This window comes from Rhinatrema bivittatum, chromosome 1 (assembly GCF_901001135.1).
Source record: "Rhinatrema bivittatum chromosome 1, aRhiBiv1.1, whole genome shotgun sequence".
NCBI classification, from domain to species: domain Eukaryota; kingdom Metazoa; phylum Chordata; class Amphibia; order Gymnophiona; family Rhinatrematidae; genus Rhinatrema; species Rhinatrema bivittatum.
Window position 1 is genome coordinate 208,597,079 of NC_042615.1, and position 13,024 is coordinate 208,610,102.

A 13,024-nucleotide genomic window follows, 5' to 3' on the forward strand; every position below is an offset into this window, starting at 1 on the left:
CAACAAAAGGTATGTTAAGATCGCGCGAACCTTCTGACCCTCTCTCGCTCACCAGCTACCGACTGAAGCCCGCGTTACTAAAACTGCTTAACCAGCAGTTTGAATTTTCTCCCCACCTATCCCAGCTCTCCACGCTTACTCCATCTGCCCCCCCCCCCCTTGCACCTAAAGCCAATCACTGCATTCCACGACTCTATGACACTCTCCTTCAGTCCCCCCCCCCCCCCCCTTCACGTACTTCACGTTGCAGCCCTACTTGTGTCCCCACGTTGTTTTCACCTCCGTCTATTCCACCTTCCCCCCCCCCCCCCTCTCCAACCACACGCGCCTCGCCTCTGAAGTGGGCCTGCGCCCACATTACGCCGCCCGGCCGGACACGGGGTCCGGCTGGTCTTCCAGGAAAAAGAACAGAATTTAGATAATAGAATAGACTGCAAGCTCCATTTCTTGCTTGTTCCTGCACCTGTTCCATGTCGGATTTCCCAGTGTAGGTAATGGGAGAACAGATAAGTAAAAAGTACAAAATAGCTAGACTAAATAGATGCCTGTGCATTGGACTAAGAAAATTCAGCAGTTTTTTCACCTCCGTTCTTTTTTATATATAAATATGCTAACAGCTCACACTTTACAGGCATAATAAAAAAAAAATCTACTCTGCAGAGAAGGGAAGAAATGTATTGGACAAAAACACATTACTTTGTTGCAATTTTAAGAAAATCACCTCATTTCATAAATTGGACAAATTTACCTGGCTGTGGAATGTCAGAAGCATATCCATTTCTATGTTTTCCTGCAGATGCCCAGTCAATACCAGATCCACTTCCTCTTCTCTTAATCTAAGTAAAAAAACATTAATAAATAACATTGTATTATTCATCCCTACTATCTCCCATCGTTAGCTTTATTTCAATGCAACTGTATATAAGTGTCATCAATTTTGATATCTATATACAACTCCTGCCCAGTTGGCCTTCTGTTAGAATGCAAAACACTGGCAGGGATAAAGGAGACCTAATGGGATATGATGGTCCTCTGTCTCACTATAGAGCTCTTTGGATTCCACTGAATGAGACAAATAAAAGTCAGAAGTTGGAATATTTTATAATCAGCCAATAAAACAGTAGCATGACAATATAATTAAGAATGATGGTATCAAAAGCAAAAGATACAAAAGGTCTCAAATTCTGGAAGCAAATATTATAAATGCACTGGGCAAGCATGCATTTGGTGCCTGGAAGATACTGTACTACCAAAATTAGACTGGAGCTAAACCAGAGACAAGATGATAAACTCTGAGATTGTCAAGTGAGATCAACAGTCTGGACCACATGAGCATTTGGTATCAGGAACTGTATTACAATCTGTTGATGTTGATTAATTTCTCTGTTTTGATTTTTTTTTATTCAATCTGCAGAGCTGATTCCTTCTTTGTGTAGCTATGGCCAAATGTGTTGTTCAATTTCCCACCTGAATAATAGCATTACTCTGTGTTATGAAGGAATTATAGATGATGGCTATACAGGTTAAAATGTGCCTTTATTTCCTGTATTATTTGTGCATAATTATTGGCATGGCTTTGTATGGATTTGCCACTTGTACTGCAATGTTCTCCCTTTTAGCTGAATAAATGACAGAATGTGAATGTGTGTTTTGTATTGCTATTTCTTCCCACAAAACTCAGTGTTTGGCATTGGGGAGAAAGATATATGAGCTTATGGCAATTATATGAATTTGGAAAATGTATGGCATTTGAAAGGTTGATGACTACCAGTGCATGTGATATCTATAGACAGTAAAGATTCATGCACGGATAAATGAATCAAAGTGTAGGACATGGTGTTACTTGAGTTCTGTACTATGATAATCAAGGGCATGTAGCAGTTGTAGAGATGGCCCAATGTGATTAAATCAGGAACAGATGGCAACAATCTGGATCCTGCATTACTACTAATGCAATTCATATTATGGGACTCTGGCAAGAAGTGTGGATAGCACATACAAGGTCAATAGAAATAAAATGTCAGAGTATCTCACCTATCTCTCTGAAGATCTATAAGTCTTTTACAAGAATATAAGGCTTGTCTTAGAACTATGGACATTGACCTAGTGATGGCTTCCCCAACTTCACTAAAGGATCCCAGATCATCCGCCGTCCATGTCTGCATCTTCTTTAAGTGCTGCTGCTGGGCCAATTCTTTTTGCAACACCTCTTGTTTCAGCTTTCTGTCAAGTCCTTCGATCTCCTAGACAGTGAACACGTTATAAAATCTGAATATATCATGAAACAGAAAAATCAATCAATCAAACTAATTATATAGAAACCCATTTCTGTTACTGAGCCACAATTAGTTTATCACAGAGTGACAGCTGTTGATCCATTCATATAGTGATAAGTATCTTATTAATAATCAAAGCAAAACAAAAATACAAAAAAATGTAATTTACTCAGGTACCAAAACTATAGTTGAACATATGCAAGTTTAATAATATCTGGTAAATTAATGTTATAATCATATTTCATAACATATAGTGATATTTAAGGTAAATATAGATAAATTGCTTTAGAGTTAAACTATTACAATATTTATTTATTTATTTATTTATAGGTTTTTTTATATACCGATAGCCATTTGCACATCGTATCGGTTTACAGATAACTAAAACTTTTTGTATATGTATAATATATAATATGTATAAGGGATACACTTATTAACACAATATGTACACATTAACACTTGACAGGGTTAGTCTTGAAAGATTTGTGCATACACCATTGATGTGAGCATATTTGGGAACCCTCCAGGTGTAAACCTGAGACTTTGGGTCCCTTGCTATGTACCTTTGGGAGAGTTCCCAGGTTTTCCAGATTCAGGGAACTGGCTCTGTACCACCTGCACCAGTTGTTTCAACAGTGGTACTACCAATATGAGGTCATGGCCGTGAGGGAAGGTGGGCAGGAAAGGTTTCTCCAGTGTTCCTACCTTTGTGCAATATCAAAAGGTGGCAGAAGAAGATGAGATGTACTTTCTGCCTGCTCTCTCCTATGACCATGATCTTCATATCACTAGCATGACTTACAAATGTTCTGGGGTTAGCAAAGTGGGAAAATGTAGAGTGATCAATAGGGCAGAAGAGGAAGCATGAAAATGGTCTAAGAGGCAAAGTGATAGGAAGAAGCCCAAAACAGCAAAAGTGGAAAAGAAGAATGAGAGTGTATGTGAGGGGGGATGAGGGGAGTGGTGTGGAGGACAAGGGAAGAGGAGGAGAAAGACATGTAGAAGTGAAGGAAGATAGTGAAGGGGCAAAGGGAGGAGGAGAAGAGAAACAAGAAAGAAAGCAAGAAGAAAGGGGGAAAGAGGAGATGAAAGCAATGGGAAAGGGGAACAGAGTAGAAGAGGAAGAGGAGAGCAAAGGGGAGACAAAAAGGAGAGAAATAAGGAGGAAAGGAAGGGGAAAGGAGGAAACAGTAACAGGAGAAAAGACGCAAAAGGAACAAGCCTTGTGGAACAGTGGCAGTCCTATGTACTGCCATATGGAATGTCTCCAATCTAATCCTTAAATTGGGACTTCTGCTTCCTGGGTTGGCTGGGGCTGCTGCATAGGCAGCATTCACAGCACACAGGGGATGGGAAAGGGTCTCATTTTATCACTCAAGGATGACACCTAATAGAAGGAAGGAGCCTTGGTGCATGACCTCCAGCCCAGGAATATCTCTGCAATGGCCAGACTAGGTACACAGGGAGTGGTGGGATATGAATATCTGGGTAGCTGTGAATGAAGGTTCATGGAGTCAGGAGTCCAAGCCATGGTTCCAGCTGAGCTGTAAGTACAAAGAAGCAGGATGAAACTGCAGAATCTAAAAAGGGCAAAAGAAGAGAGCAAAGGATATAAGACAGCTAAGAAGATGAGTGAAAATGGGGGAAAAGTCTTGCAGGAGGAATATCACTGCAGGAACGTGACTCTCCAAAGAGGATCAAAAGCAGATATACAAAAGGTAAGAAAAGCTGTAGAAGGTATTATGGTCATGGACCCTTGGGCCAGCTGAGACAGTGGATGGTATGCTGTGGAGGCCCACAGCGAGCGCCACAGCCGGGAGGTGGCACGGAAGAGACTCGGATGAGGCTTCACCACTGGAAGCCCGAGGTCCCCCAGGAGGAGCCCGTAGGGAGATGGACCTCTTGGTCTTTAGAGATGGACGAAGGACGGCTGGGCCCAGGTAGCTGAAGAGTCTTCACCCTCGGAAGCCCACAGCTCCTCCGGGAGGAGCCCGTGAGAGCCTGAGCCGCTGGGACTTAGGAGAATCCTCTGGGCCAGCAAGTACCGGATACCTGAGGTGATGGAAGAAGCCGAAATCGGAGTCCAAGAGCAAAGCCGGGTCAGAAGCCAGGAGTCAGAGATCCAAACCAACGCCAGGGACAAAAGCAGAAGATGGAATCGTGGGACAGAGCCGGATCAGAAGCTAGAGGTCAGAAGACAATACCAAGCCAGGAACGGAAGCTGAAGACGAAGTCGTGGGACGGAGCTGGGTGGGAAGCCAGAAGTCAGTCGTCAATTACCAAAACCAAGAGCGGAAGCTGAAGACAAGTCAGAATCCAGAAGACAGCAGATGCAATCCAGGGAGTACAGCAGCAACTAGATACTCAGCAAACTGAGGAACCTCGTTGTAAGGCCCCGTCCTGATGGAGCTGCAGGGTTTAAATACCCTGCAGCGTCTGATGTCATCCGGGGCGTCCCCTCTGGTTTTCCCGCGCTGGCCCCTTTAAGAATCCAGCCCCTGGGTGCACGGGTCCAAGCGCCATCGGGCCGGCGGCATCTCCCTTGCACAGGGAGAGCCGCGGCACGCCGCGAATCAGGCCTGCGTGGCCTAGGAGGCATCCGTGCGGGCCGAGCCGGCCCGGAGGTAGGAGGAGGGACTGGGGCACGGCCCAGTCCCATAACAGAAGGGGAAAAAGAATGACAGAAAAGGAGAAAAAGAGGAAGGGAAAAAAATGGGATTACGCAATATTTCCCAGTGCACAGAAGAGTACAGGAAATGCATGCACCAGAGAACCATTCCTGCAAGTTAATGCCAACAGTAAAGTCTCTTCCTGTTCCCTTTCTATTTCCTTGTTGCTGGCATTTACTTCTATAAAATGTGTATTGGCACCTTCATATCGATACCTGGCATTATCATGAAAATCAGAAAACATGCAATGAATTCTATTACTATCCGCAGTAATTTTGATGAAAAAAACCCTGAAAGTTCTTCATTATGAATGCTGAGGAAAGAGGCAAAGAGTCAAGTTCTGACACCACTCACAATAAGTGTATTGTTGTAGCTATTCTATTTGTATGCATAAGAACATAGGAAATGCTATGCTGGGCTAGATCAAGGTCCATCAAGCCCAGTATCGTATTTCAGACAGAACTCAGTCAGAGAAACATGTACCTGTCACGTCCCTGTTAGACCACTCACAATAAGTGTATTGTTGTAGCTATTCTATTTGTATGCATAAGAACATAAGAAGGTGCCATACTGGGTCAGACCAAGGTTACATCAAGCCCAGCATCCTGCAACCAACAGTGGCCAATCCAGGCTACAAGTACCTGGCAAGTACCAAAAAACTAAATCTATCTCAGGCTACTGTTTCTAGTAATAGCAGTGGCTATTTTCTAAGTCAACTTGATTAATAGTGGGTAATGGGCTTCTCCTCCAAGAACATTTCCAAACCTTTTTTAAACCCAGCTACACTAACTGCACTAACCACATCCCCTGGCAATAAATTCCAGAGTTGAATTGTGCAATGTGTGAAAAAGAACTTTCTCTGATCAATTTTAAATGTGCTACATGCTAACTTCAAGGAGTGCCCCCAGTCCTTCTATTATCCGAAAGAGTAAACAACCAATTCACATTTACCCAGTCTAGACCACTCATGATTTTAAACACCTCTATCATATCCCCCTCAGCCATCTCTTCTCCAAACTGAACGGTCCTAACTTCTTTAGTTTTTCCTCATAGGGGAGCTGTTCCATCCCCTTTATGATTTTGGTTCCCCTTCACTGCACCTTCTCCATTGCAACTATATCTTTTCTGAGATGTGGCGACCAGAACTGTACACAGTATTCAAGGTGCGGTCTCACCATAGAGCGATATAGAGGCATTATGATATTTTCCGTTTTATTCATCATTCCCTTCCTAATAAGTCCTAACATTCCGTTTGCTTTTTTGACTGCTGCAGCACACTGAGCTAACAATTTCAATGTATTATCCACTATGATGCCTAGTTCTCTTTCCTGGCTAGTAACTCTAATATGGAACCTAACCATGTAACTATAGCATGGGTTTTTTTTCCCTAAATGCATCACCTTGCACTTATCCATGTTAAATTTCATCTGCCATTTGGATGCCCTATTTTCCAGTCTCACAAGGTCCTCCTGCAATTTATCACAATCCGCTTGTGATTTAACTACTCTGAATTTGATTACCTCACTCGTCATATTCCTTTCCAGATCATGTATAAATATATTGAAAAGATTAGATCTCAGTACAGATCCCTGAGGCACTCCACTCCCCATTCCATCCACTGAGAAAATTGTCCATTTAATCCTACTCTCTGTTTCCTGTCTTTTAACCAGTTTGTAATCCATGAAAGGACATCGCCACCTATCCCATGACTTTTTACGTTTCCTAGAAGCCTCTCATGAGGAACTTTGTCAAATGCCTTCTGAAAATCCAAATACACTACATCTACCGGTTCACCTTTATCCACATGTTTATTAACCCCTTCAAAAAAGGAAAGCAGATTTGTGAGGCAAGACTTGCCTTGGGTAAAGCCACGCTGACTTTGTTCCATTAAACCATATCTTTCTATATGTTCTGTGATTTTGATCTTTAGAACACTTTCCACTATTTTTCCTGGGACTGATGTCAGGCTAACTGGTCTGTAGTTTCCCGGATCGCCCCTGGAGCCCTTTTAAAATATTGGGGTTACATTAGCCACTCTCCAGTCTTCAGGTACAATGGATGATTTTAATGATAGGTTACAAATTTATACTAATAGATCTGAAATTTCATTTTTTAGTTCCTTCAGAACCCTGGGGTATATACCATATGGTCCAGGTGATTACCTTCTCTTCAGTTTGTTAATCAGGCCTCCCACATCTTCTAGGTTTACCATGATTTGGTTCAGTCCATGTGAATCATTACCCATGAAAACCTTCTCCATTACGGGTATCTCCCCAACATCCTCTTCAGTAAACACTGAAGCAAAAAAAACCATTTAATCTTTCCGCAATGGCCTTATCTTCTTTAAGTGCCCCTTTAACCCCTCGATCATCTAATGGTCCAACTGATTCCCTCGCAGGCTTTCTGCTTTGGATATATTTTTAAACATTTTTACTGTGAGTTTTTGCCTCTATGGCCATCTTCTTTTCAAAATCTCTCTTAGCTGTCTTATCAATGCTTACATTTAACTGGTCAACGCTTATGCTTTATCCTATTTTCTTCTGTTGGATCCTTCTTCCAATTTTTGAATGAAGATATTTTGGCTAAAATAGCCTTTTTCACCTCACCTTTTAACCATGCCAGTAATCTGTTTGCCTTCCTTCCACCTTTCTTAATGTGTGAAATACATCTGGACTGAGTTTCTAGGATGGTATTTTTTAACAATGTCCACGTCTCTTGCACACTTTTTACCTTTGTAGCTGTTCCTTTCAGTTTTTTCTAACTATTTTTCTCATTTTATCAAAGTTTCCCTTTTGAAAGTTTAGTAGTAGAGCCATGGATTTGATTACTGTCTCTCTTCCAGTCATTAATTCAAATGTGATCATATTATGATCACTATTGCCAAGTGGCCTCACCACTGTTACCTCTCTCACCAAATTCTGTGCTCCACTGAAACTTAGATCTAAAATTGCTTCCTCTCTCTTTGGTTCCTGAACCAATTGCTCCATAAAGCTATCATTTATTCCATCCAAGAACGTTATCTCTCTAGCATTTCCCGATATAACATTTACCCAGTCAATATTGGGGAAATTGAAATCTCCCATTATTACTGCACTACCAATTTGGTAAGCTTTCCTAATTTCTCTTAGCATTTCACTGTCTGTCTCACCATCTTGGGCAGTTGGATGGTAGTATACTCCTATCACTATACTCTCCCCAACACACAAGGGATTTCTACCCATAATCAATTGTGCATTTAGTCTCATGCAGGATCTTTATCCTGTTGGACTCTATGCCATCCCAGACATAAAGCGTCACCCCACCTCCCAGATGTTCATCTCTGTTACTGCGATACAATTTGTACCTGGTATAGCACTGTCCCATTGGTTATCCTCCTTCCACCATGTCTCTGAGATGCCAATTAAGTCTATGTCATCATTCACTGCTAAACATTCTAATTCTCCCATCTTACTTCTTAGACTTCTTGCATTAGCATACAAACATTTCAAAGTATGTTTTTTGTTTGAATTTTAATTCTGCTTTTTAATTGATAGGGATAAATTGGAATCTTTTAGCTCAGGTGAGTTTTTAATTACAGGCACTTGGACTACTTTTCTTATTATTGGATCCTCACTGTTGGGATGCCCTAATTCTAATGTGTCATTAGTATCCTTTGAAGATATCTCTCTCTGAACCATGGGCCGCTAAGCGACTGTCAGCTTTCCCCTTTGTGCTAGTTTAAAATCTGCTCTATCTCCTTTTCAAAGGTTTGCGCCAGCAGCCTGGTTCCACCCTGGTTAGGTGTGGGGAATTCGCGAAGTAAAGTTAAAAGGCTGATTTTTTTTTTTTTTAGTGTGAAAGTGGCACCTGCCTATAAATTAAAGGATGAGCTAGGGGTGGTTGAGAGAGGGGTGGGAGGGTTGGGAAATACTAACGTACTAATTTCTGCTTATTAGCTGCCTTACTGACTATTAAAAGCACAAACACACTAAATAATATACCCCAATAGTTTACTTCTCCCTAATACTTTTAAAACATTTCCCAAGCAAAACTTACTGATTGCTTTCAACCATCAGCAAGATGATCCTCTCCTGTCAGTGCTCCCACTGTTACTCACTCCCAAGGATAGAAATAGCTATCTTTAGCCTTCCTGACTTTTATTGTTATATGAACTTTTCCTCCAGGAACTTGTCCCAACATCTTATAAGCCACACTATGTAAGTTGCCTTGACCATGTCCTCTGGCAACAGATTTCACAACTTGTAAAAAAATACTTTCTATGATTTGTTTAAAATCTGCTGGTTGTTAATTTCATGGCATACCCCCTGGTTTTAGTATTATTTATTTACCTGTCCCACCTCATTCATGATTTTATAAACTTGTACCATGTCTCCTCTCAGCCATCTCTTTTCCAAACTGAAGAGCCACACCCTGCGTAGCCTCTCATCAAAAGGGAGCTGTTCCATTTCCTCTGCATCATTTCTAATTCTGCTAGGTCTTCTTTGAGATGGGGCGACAAGAACTGTATACAATACTCAAAATGCAGTTGCACCATGAATCAATACAAAGGCAATATATTGCCATTTTATTCTCCATTGCTTTTGGGATTCTATTTGATATTTTGACTGTCGCTGCATACTGAGCTGAGAATTTAATGTATTGTCTATAAGAACTTCGAGGTCCTTTGTCTGGATGGTGACTCCCAGTATAGAACCCAGCACTGTATACCTGTAGTTAGGATTATTTTCCCTATGTAAATCAATTTGCACTTTTCCATATTAAATTCCATCTGCCATTCAGATGCCCAGTCTCCTAGTCTCACAAGGTCCTTCTGCAGTTCCTCACAATCTGCTGCTGTTTTAACAGCTTTGAATAATTTTGTGTCCTCTACAAATCTGATCCCTTTTTCAGATCATTTATGAATATGTTAAACAAAACAGGTCTCAATACAGATTCCTGTGGCACTCTATTAATGATCTTTCTTCATTTTGAAAGCTAACCATTTAGTCCTACCTTCTGTTTCCTGTCTTTTAACATGTTACCAATTCACAAAATCCCGTGACTTTTTAATTTCCTGAGAAGCCTCTCATGGGGGACTTTGCCAAATGCCTTCTGAAAATGCAAATATACAATATCAACCGGTTCACCTTTATCTACATGTCCCAAATAGATTGGTAAGGTAAGACTTTCATTTGCTAAAACCAGGTTGACATTTCCCCATTAAGACATGTATAAATATATGGCCACAGATTCTGTGCTTAAGAATAGCTTCTATCATTTTGGCCACTTTTGTCCAGCACCGACACCAGGCTCACCAAGCAGTAAATTATGTGAGAATATAGCTTTGGGCTGGACTTGCTCCCTGCTTGCATTTACTTGCCAAAAAATGAATATTGAGCAAATACACATTAATATCACTTTAGCTAATTCTTCTCCATAATTAGTTTCACTCCTAGATTGGTTATTCGAGTACTGGAATAAGGGTCTGATTTACTAAACTTTCTTCTATAGACACACAATGAAAATAGTGCTTTAGGGGTAAATTTCAAAAGAGTTGCTCATGTTAAAATGCTCATATATACAAATCTATTGGCTGAGAATGAGCAACTCATATTTTAAAACTGGAAAATTATGTCCTATATGCACATGCAACAGAATGTGCAATAAAAAAGGGGCAGATTAGGTGCGGGTCAGGGGCATTTTGGGGCATAAATCCCAATTTTAAAACCAGTGAATGCACAGAAGGGATGTGAATCGGGTGCCGGAATCAGTTCCGGTTTCAGTATCATGGACCCACGGGAAATTCTGTTTCCCGCTGTCTAGACGATTTTGTTTTTCAGTTGTCCCGAGCCGAAAAAAAAACCAACGCACCCCGACCCTTTAAATCTAATTATTTACAATCCCCCACCCTCCCGACCCCCAAAAAACTTTCCTAAAGTACCTGGTGGTCCAGTGGGGGTCCCGGGAGCGATCTCCCGCTCTCGGGCCGTCAGCTGCCAGTAAACAAAATGGCGCTGATGGCCCTTTGCCCTTACCATGTGACAGGGGCTATTGGTGCCTTTGGCCAGTCCCTGTCACATGGTAGGAGCAATGGACGCCATGTGCCATCTTAAAAAATGGCACGGGCCATCCATTGCTCCTACCATGTGATAGGGGCCGGCCAATGGCTCTGATAGCCCTTGTCACATGGTAAGGGCAAAGGGCCTTCGGCACCATTTTGATTAGTGGCAGCCGACGGCCTGAGAGTGGGAGATCGCTCCCGGGACCCCCACTGGACCACCAGGTACTTTAGGAAAGTTTTTTGGGGGGTCGGAAGGGTGGGGAATTGTAAATAATTAGATCTAAAGGGTCGGGGTGGGTTTGGTTTTTTTTTTCTCTGTCTGCCCTTCCCCCCCCCCCCCAATAAGAAAACCACACGAAAATGTCATGGGGTTTTCCTATCATTTTTGGGACCCCCCGATACATGACAGATTTGAAAATATCGTACGATATTTTCATCCATCAAAAAAATAATGCACATCCCTAATGCACAGTGTATTGGGCTGTTACCTGTGCGCATTTACTTCTGCTCTTGTTCATGTGTAAGTCTGTAAAAAACTCATTGTAGCCAAAAACTGACTGGGTGAAGAGTCTGAGTAAACTGGGAGAGTGCAGGCTGAAGAACCAGAAGAGTCTGGATGACCTAGAGATAGACTGGTCAAACTGGTGGACTAAGTGGTCAAACTGGCTATTTCCTTCACATGTGCATGTTTTAAAATTTGCTCACTAGCATGTGTAAAGGCCGACATGACCTAATGAAACATATGCAAAAAATATTTCCTTTCCTAACTGCTTAAAATTAGGAGAACTCATACACGTGTTAGGTGTATTTTAAATCATACACATGCACTTGTGCAGACAATTTAAAATTCCAGCATATATGGATGTGCGCACGCTCATTTCAAAGTTACTGTCTCTGTAAATTAGGCCAAACATTTCTGAATGGAGTTTTGTAGTTAATGCTAGAACCATGTTTGTCAATAAATGGGGAATTATTTCATATTTAATCCTGGAGGAACACCCATAGTCTGAAAAGAATAGGGAATAAAGGTTGTTTTGCTTTAAAAATAGGAAATTATGGCCTAGATTCATCAAAATGCTATAAGGTTTGCATGAATAATGTCTGTGATAAGGAAAAGGGGCATGGCTATGATGATTTTAGTTACTATGTGCTATTTAGCATTTTGCATAGGTATTTTATTGCAATGTGTTTACATTTAATGCACCCTGCAATATGTTTACTTGTGAGAGAGAGAGAGCAAATCTTTATAAGGCTTGCACAATAGTCAACTATTTATACCACTATAGGAGGGCAAGTTAGTAACTCGAGGTGAAGTTTTGGTTGTGGTCTAGGGTTTTGGGGCCAGTTTTACATGCACAGTGAGACGTACGAACAGCACAGGACACATCAGTGAAGATTTGATATGAATTTCAGTGAGGAAAGTCACACAAAGATGAGATTTCTACAATGTTCTCTCGCCCTAGTTTGATAGCACCCAGGTGGAGAGTCCATTAAGCTAGGATGAGAGAACATTGTACAAATCTAATCTTTGTGTGTAAGTAGCAAACAGGTATGTGGCTCCCTGTATTAAAAAAAATGGTGTGCTTATTGAAACATATGCAGGTACATTTGGGCAGAGATAAGCAGCATTTTATAAACTGTGTGGTCCTTGCACAGATTATATAATACAGGCATTAATTGCCCCATGCCCTCTTCTGTGTGCATCTGCTGACTTACAACACAAACTATTAAAAATTATCCTCTAAAATAGTACAACCAGCTCAGTTAAAATCTAAATATGACTAAAGTTCATTGCAATGTCACTGCATATTATTCAGGCTGCTATCCCAGACCTCATCTTGTATGAACTGAGTATCAAAGGATTTTATTGCCTGGTCAGAGAATGTGGCCTGACAAAACACAATACTTCCATTGTTTCAATCATTTATTAATAGTTTTCAGTTTAAATGCATTTTTATTATGAGTCCAAGTCCAGCTTATGCAATGAGTACAATTTCCACAATTTGTTTTCCATCTCAAATAGTTACATAGAGTTTCAG

General features: G+C 41.2%; 1 protein-coding gene across 3 annotated transcripts in view; it reads right to left on the minus strand.

Annotated features, from left to right (window-relative positions):
• The window catches only part of EVC2 (EvC ciliary complex subunit 2), a 440,866-nt gene that overhangs the window by 64,164 nt on the left and 363,678 nt on the right, over window positions 1–13,024 (minus strand). For all 3 annotated transcript variants that reach the window (XM_029591151.1, XM_029591159.1, XM_029591169.1), the window contains exons 17-18: window positions 2,035–2,243; window positions 749–836 (exon numbers count right to left, since the gene is read on the minus strand). In XM_029591151.1, coding sequence (XP_029447011.1) covers window positions 749–836; window positions 2,035–2,243 — 297 coding nt within the window. The remainder of the gene's footprint in view (window positions 1–748; window positions 837–2,034; window positions 2,244–13,024) is intronic.